At 44.1% G+C, this 6,577-nt stretch overlaps 2 protein-coding genes across 3 annotated transcripts; both read right to left on the reverse strand.

Annotated features, from left to right (window-relative positions):
• Positions 1 to 430: 430 nt before the first annotated feature.
• On the reverse strand, positions 431 to 5,868 carry LOC105456826. Of its 2 annotated transcripts, XR_975291.1 has the most exons (3): positions 5,630 to 5,868; positions 4,318 to 4,710; positions 431 to 494 (listed from the first exon to the last, which is right to left on the reverse strand). XR_975291.1 is itself a non-coding variant. In XM_011701148.1 (2 exons), exons 1-2 carry the CDS (start codon positions 5,853 to 5,855, stop codon positions 4,448 to 4,450), a joined length of 489 nt encoding a protein of 162 aa, XP_011699450.1. In that variant the 5' UTR covers positions 5,856 to 5,868; the 3' UTR covers positions 4,307 to 4,447. The 2 variants fall into 2 exon arrangements, 1 of the variants encoding a protein (XP_011699450.1); XM_011701148.1 differs by lacking the exon at positions 431 to 494 and having other exon boundaries at positions 4,307 to 4,710.
• LOC105456829 (RNA-directed DNA polymerase from mobile element jockey-like) lies at positions 2,228 to 3,924 on the reverse strand. The gene is made up of 3 exons (XM_011701151.1): positions 3,911 to 3,924; positions 3,631 to 3,767; positions 2,228 to 3,519 (listed from the first exon to the last, which is right to left on the reverse strand). Exons 1-3 carry the CDS (start codon positions 3,922 to 3,924, stop codon positions 2,228 to 2,230), a joined length of 1,443 nt encoding a protein of 480 aa, XP_011699453.1.
• Positions 5,869 to 6,577: the final 709 nt, after the last annotated feature.

The raw sequence follows: 6,577 nt of genomic DNA on the forward strand, positions 1-6,577 counted from the left end.
AGTTATACTATATGCAGGTGAATTTAGTTATATGAAAGTGGAATGTATATGTCTTAAAATAATGAAACAAATTCATAGCGCTAAATAGGTGAATACAAAGAAGCGCTTAAACATAAGTGGTTAAATGTGACTATATGATAGATTTTTATATCATTATTATATTAAGAGAAGGGTTTATTTACCCTGAACAAAAGAGTAAAATATTAGAGTTGTCTTACGATCGCGTATATAATGATCGTGAAAATTAAGATATTTGTTTTATATTATAAAGTTGGATATCGATATAGATAAGGGTTTATTTGCTTTTCCCCTTGAACAAAAATTATTTTAAAGCGTAAAACCAAAGTATTGAAATAAGTCATATTGTATGACAGTAAAAGCGCAAAATAGGGTGGGTAGCGCCATCTAGCGTGTTAGGCAAAAACGTTCGGCGATGTAGTACTGGCGGCGGACGTTACAGGTTCATAGGCAAGGAGGGAGGGTCGGTTCTTGATCTGGAAAAAAGCATCCATGCCGATTTACTAGGTGAGAGTTCAAGCCCCCTAAACCAGAGAAATTTCCACAGATTATTTAAAGTAGATTGTAAAGCATCAAAGGCGTTACCCACGTCCTTGTCCGTAGCAAAAATGACTATATCGTCCGCATATTGCAAGATGCGCACCCCATGTGCGATCAGATCACTTATCAATCTCAAATATAGATTAAAAAGAAGAGGGCTCAGAGTGGAGCCTTGAGGGGTGCCCTTGTGCGCAAGGAAGGGCCCGCGTAAAGAACCATCATCAACAACGAAGAGCCTCCTTTCTTTAATGAAATTCATAATGAACATGCGGATGTTAGCCGGAATTCCAATGTCCAGAAGATCCTGTAAAAGAATTGACGGAATGACGTTGTCGAAGGCGCCCTTAATATCAAGGAAAACCGCAACTGTGGCCTTAGATTCCAGAAATCCCGCATGTACCAGGTGTACAAGTATGAAATGCGGATTTCAGACAACAGATGGTGCACCAATGCAGTTTGTGCTATAATGATTTGATACAGCGCCATTTTGTTGTGTTATAAACAAATTTCAAACGCGCACTAGTGATACACTGAAAAAGTGTGTGCATCGTGTTGTATTGATATGTTCAATATGTCGAAATTTATACCGAATAAAGAGCATTCGCGGACAGTATTAATTTTTTGTTTTCATTTGAAGAAAACTGCTGCTGAATCATATCGATTACTTCGAGAAGCTTATAATGAACATGCTCCATCGCAAGATACGTGTGAACGATGGTTTCTGCGTTTCAAAAGTGGTAACTTCGATGTTGCAGACAAGGAACATGGAAAACCGCCAAAAAAAATACGAAAATATGGAATTGCAAGCATTGTTGGACGAAGATGATTCGCAAACACAAAAACAACTCGCACTGCAATTGGGAGTTACTCAACAAGCTGTCTCCAATCGCCTACGAGAGATGGGAAAAATTCAGAAGACCGGTAGATGGGTACCACATGAGTTGAACGACAGACAAATGGAAAAGCGCAAAAACACGTGTGAAATTTTGCTTGCTCGGTACAAAAGGAAATCGTTTCTGCATCGTATAGTAACAGGGGATGAAAAGTGGATTTATTTTGAGAATCCCAAGCGTAAGAAATCATGGGTAGACCCGGGAGCACCATCCACATTGACCGCAAAACCGAATCGCTTTGGCAGAAAGACGATGCTCTGTGTTTGGTGGGACCAGAGGGGCGTGGTCTATTATGAGCTGTTGAAACCTGGAGAAACGGTTAATACTCCATGTTATCAACAACAGTTAACCAATTTGAACCGTTCGCTGCTTGAAAAAAGGCCAGAATACCGAAAGAGGCAACACAAAGTCATTTTTCTTCATGACAATGCTCCATCACATTCGGCAAAACCGGTCCGCGACACATTGGAAGTACTCAGTTGAGAAGTTCTACCTCATGCGGCTTACTCACCAGACTTGGCTCCTTCTGATTATCACCTGTTTGCATCGATGGGTCACGCACTTGCTGAGCAGCGCTTTGGTTCGTACGAAGATGTGAAAAAATGGCTCGATGAATGGTTCGCGGCAAAAGAGGAAGATTTCTACTGGCGTGGTATTCACAAATTGCCCGAAAGATGGGAAAAATGTATAAAAAGCGATGGAACATACTTTGAATAAAGCACTTTTTATCATTCTACCGAATTTAACGTGTTTTTTTTTCTTTTAAAATCCGCATTTCATACTTGTACACCTGGTATATAGTTAGTAAGAGTACACAAATAATCTGCGCAAGATTTAGACGATCTAAAACCAAATTGAAAGTCGGGCAAGATAGGTCTGGCCCAGCGCAGTCGATAATAGATGATCTTTTCCATTAATTTGAATACACAAGAAAGAAGGGAAATGGGCCTGAGGCCCTTACCATCGCTCTTGGGGATAAAGATTACTAAGGCAGATTTCCAGACTTCAGGGGATGAGCCGGTTTTAAAGATATTATTGAAGATGTCAAGAAGCTTGACGCGATATTCTTCCGTGAGAATATTGAGAAGATCATAATCAATCTGATCCAATCCCGGAGCAGAACTGACCCTAGAGGAGCTCAAAGCCAAGTCTAACTCCATCCTAGATAAATCTTCGTTAAGAGAGATAATTACATTAGGAGAATTTGCATCCTGTAACTTCATTTGTGAAAGGGATGGCAGGTTCCCATCCAAGCAAGAGTCTGGGCACAAATTAAAGATAGCCTGATCAATGACCTGAGCAGGGCATGATACGTCATTAGTAAGAACAAGATTCCTATTCCTAAATGATTTAATAAAGTTCCAAAGTTTGGCGGTAGGAGTTTTACCGTCAAAGGAGCTACAAAGATCCCTCCATTTATCCCTCTTGGCTTTGCTAATAATTTTAATGCACGAAGCACAGGCTTTCTTATATGCAATTAAATTATTAATCGATGAGAATTGCTTGAAAATGTGCATCGCCTTTGCTCTGCTTTCAATAGCCCTTTGGCAATCTTCGTCCCACCATACTGGAGAGGCTTTGAATTTTTTAACAAGTTTCGTGCGAGGAGAGATGTCTCTATCCGGAAGAACGGAAGATACATGACTTTTGATCAAATCAATAAAACGAGAGTAGCTAGTAGCCGCCTCATCGTCCTCCTCTAAGCACTCTAGAAGATGTGATTCTTTAGATAATCGAGCGAAAAGATCAGCTTTTTGAGATTTGCCTAGCTTAATCTTATATAAAAACCTTCTTTTGGGAGGAGCGTCAACACCCAGACCAATGGCTATGGGAAAATGATCACTGCCGGCCGTGTCAGGCAAGCTGAGAAAAGTACAAAAGGGAACAAAATAAGCGGAGGCAATAGCCAGATCGATGATCCAGACAGCGGATCCAGGAGGCGTAAGGAGAGTGGGAGATCTATTATTGGTAATAACCAGATTCAGTCTGTCAAGAGTGTCCAGCAGATTCCTGCCCACAACATCCGTCTTACCACAGCCCCACGAGCTGTGATGTGCATTAAAATCACCTACAAACAAGATATTGTTATACGTATTTGCGAGCTCGAAGAGCGCAGATAACACAGCGATAGGCGTATGTTTGTTCGGATGTCTATAAACATTTACGATAATTAACTCACGGCACGCACTCCTGATTTTAATACCCTGAACCTCTATTGAGTCGTGAAGAACAGACGAGACATCAATAGACTCGAAGGAGAGATCGCAGCCGACCAATATGCATATGCCGCACTCCCCGACTGACAATCTATCCTTCCTGAAAAATCAGAAATTCTTAAGAGAGATTTTAGAAAGGGGGTTAAGCAAAGATTCTTGAATCCAGATGACGTCATACGAGTCAGCAAAGCGCTGAATGTCCGGTATTTTCCCCCGCAATCCCCTGCAATTCCAAGACAAGACCTTAATCTTGCCATCTCTAGAAGCTCGTCTACGAGGGTATCGAGAAAATTGAGGAGTGGAGGGGAAGGGAGAGAAAGGGGGGAAAAAGGAGAAAGGGGGGGCATGCAACGAGAAGGGTAAGAGGGAGAGAAAGGGGGTGAGACGTGAAAAGGGGATGTAGGGGTGGGAGGAGGGGAGAGGGGCAAGGGGGGAATCGAAGGAAGAAGACAAAGGTACTTTAATATTGGTAAAAGCCGCTCGCCCCATCCACTGGATGGGAGGCCTGCGAAGGTTGCTGCGGAAAAACCGTCTGTTGCGGGGATGCAGAGCTAGGGGAGTTAACAAGCTGAAAATTTGATTCAAGAGAGGCGCTGCTAACTTAATGAAAGCTATGATTTTGTTAATAAGTTGCGATAGATTAGAATTACCTAACACGCCGCACGAGCCAAGCAGATCCAGAAGAGCTTCAAATCCGGCGGGGCCACCAAGCTCACCGCTGGAGTTTCCGAGTAAAAGAGAGATCAGGGGGGACACCCGCCCCACCAGCACCAGACGCCGTCATGTAAGGGAGATTTTGTTGAAAGTAAACTCCGTTGCCTGAGAAGGAGGGTAAATGCCCATTAGGCGCAGACAAGAACTCTCGGTCGACTCCCTGATTCTGAGCCTGAATTCCGTTGGAAGAGGTAAGAGGTGCGGACTTGCGAACGCTGGGATCACGATAATGTTGTGAATTGCGCTGTCTCTGCGGAGCATTTGTTCTTGCAGCCACCTGGGCATACGTGCCTTGCGAATTCGATGAATCACAGTCCCCCAAGTTGCTCCTGTTAAAAGCGTCAAATCTATTAAAAGTGGGAAATATAAAGAAGTTATCAGAGTTTGTACCGACCGGTATGGAAAAGGAGTCTGTACTAATAGCGGGGGAGGAGGGAGAGCTAAGCCTCTTTTTGGCCTCTATAAGCGGGATATTCTGAGCCGCTGAAAGGGTGAGAATTTTCTTCTGCTTTTCTAAGAGCGGGCATCTGGGGTCCACTGGAAGGTGCTCACCAGAGCAGTTAATGCAACACGGGGTATTGTCCTTGAGCGGGCATGTGCCCTCATTGCCGTGTGGAGCGTTGCCACAGAAGATGCATCGAGGCTGGTTGCGGCATGCCGCACTGACATGGCCATTTCTATAACACGAGTAGCAAACTCTGGCTTTTGGTATATACGGATATACCACATGTCTGGACCAAAAAAGAAAAGCGTGAGAAGGGAGCGATTGCCTCGCAAATTTAACGCAGATGGTGCGAGAGGGCACGTACTGAGTTATGCCATTAACAGTGGATTTTCTATTCAAGCGATGCACACTGATAATCTTGTGGTTCTGATTTGTAGGTAAAGAAGTTTTAATTTCCGCTACATCAAACTCTTGAGGGATGTCTCTGATAATACCTGTTCTTAATACCCTGTAATTATGGATGATAGCTTTGAGATTAAAATTTGCCAAGTCCGGATTCGAAGCTAGCTTATTCGCAGCCGTAGCCGTTTTGCACTCTACTAAGATTTTGCCTGTGCCAAGGCGTTTCATCTCTATTGTATCCGAAGAGTTCATAACCTTACCCAAGTTCGAAGATATTTTAATCGGGTGGGGCATGTTGTTTCTATTATTGCATAAAGAGTGAACATGAACAATGTATGGAGAAAGGTCTGATGTTACATACGCGTTTGCCTTTTCCTCCACTCTACGAGATTTAGTTTTACCTGGATTATCGTTGCAGCTCTCCTTTAATCGGCCTACGTCGTTGCCACTTGCGTCGGCAGAACGAAAGAACAGAGCTTTTGATGGGGGAGGTAAGGCCTCCGTGTCACTAAAGGAACGTTTGTTGCCTTTTTTTCCACCGGGCAGGATCGTGGTCCCTCGCTCACACGAGGTCGAGAGTTCTTCATTCAAGCAGATCATATCTTCATCCGCATTATGATTTGCCATTGGGCGATGGGGCTCGTACTTGACCTGTGTAAAGAGTTGACTTTATCCGGAACTATAACGAATACCTCGTTTGCCTTCACAGAGGGGGGGAGGGAAGGGGGAATAGGAGAAGAGGCATCAAAAAGCTGAGAAGAGGGAGAGTGAGGGGATAATACCGAAGGGGAAAGAATTTGAGATACGGCCAGATTTCCCTCGAATGAACTAAAATGTTCTAGCGGAACTGAAAGTGGCTGAATCGTCGAGAAGGGAAGCTGGCCGGGGCCAGGGGCCGAGCATGGCGGACCTCTCGGCCCTCCCCCCCGGTCCCCCGAGCACGAGGCCGAAGCCTCAGACATACCGGAATGCCCAAAACAATTCGACGCAGTGGTTAAAGACTTCGCGTGTGGAAATAGGAAATTACTGGGCTATGCTCAAACATCGCACTACACGTAGTACTTGACAAAAAGGCGTAAAACTAACAATGCCCGGGAGCGCATAAAAGAACACGTCCGAACGGCTTGCAGCGCCACACGCGAATCACGATGAGCAGGCAGCAGCGAGCAGCGGACTGTCGTAGCTTGTACGAAGCACGAAATAATGGTGATGTGCATACGGGCAGGATATCCTGAACGTCCCTTTAGTGACTTTCATCCGAGTTGCTTGTTACTGGGAAAATTACTATATGTGTCACTGGCCACATCTGGTCATTTATCTAGTAACAAGTTACTAGGATGAAAGTCACT

Source organism: Wasmannia auropunctata, unplaced genomic scaffold (assembly GCF_000956235.1).
Source record: "Wasmannia auropunctata unplaced genomic scaffold, wasmannia.A_1.0 LD335528.1, whole genome shotgun sequence".
Lineage (NCBI taxonomy): Eukaryota > Metazoa > Arthropoda > Insecta > Hymenoptera > Formicidae > Wasmannia > Wasmannia auropunctata.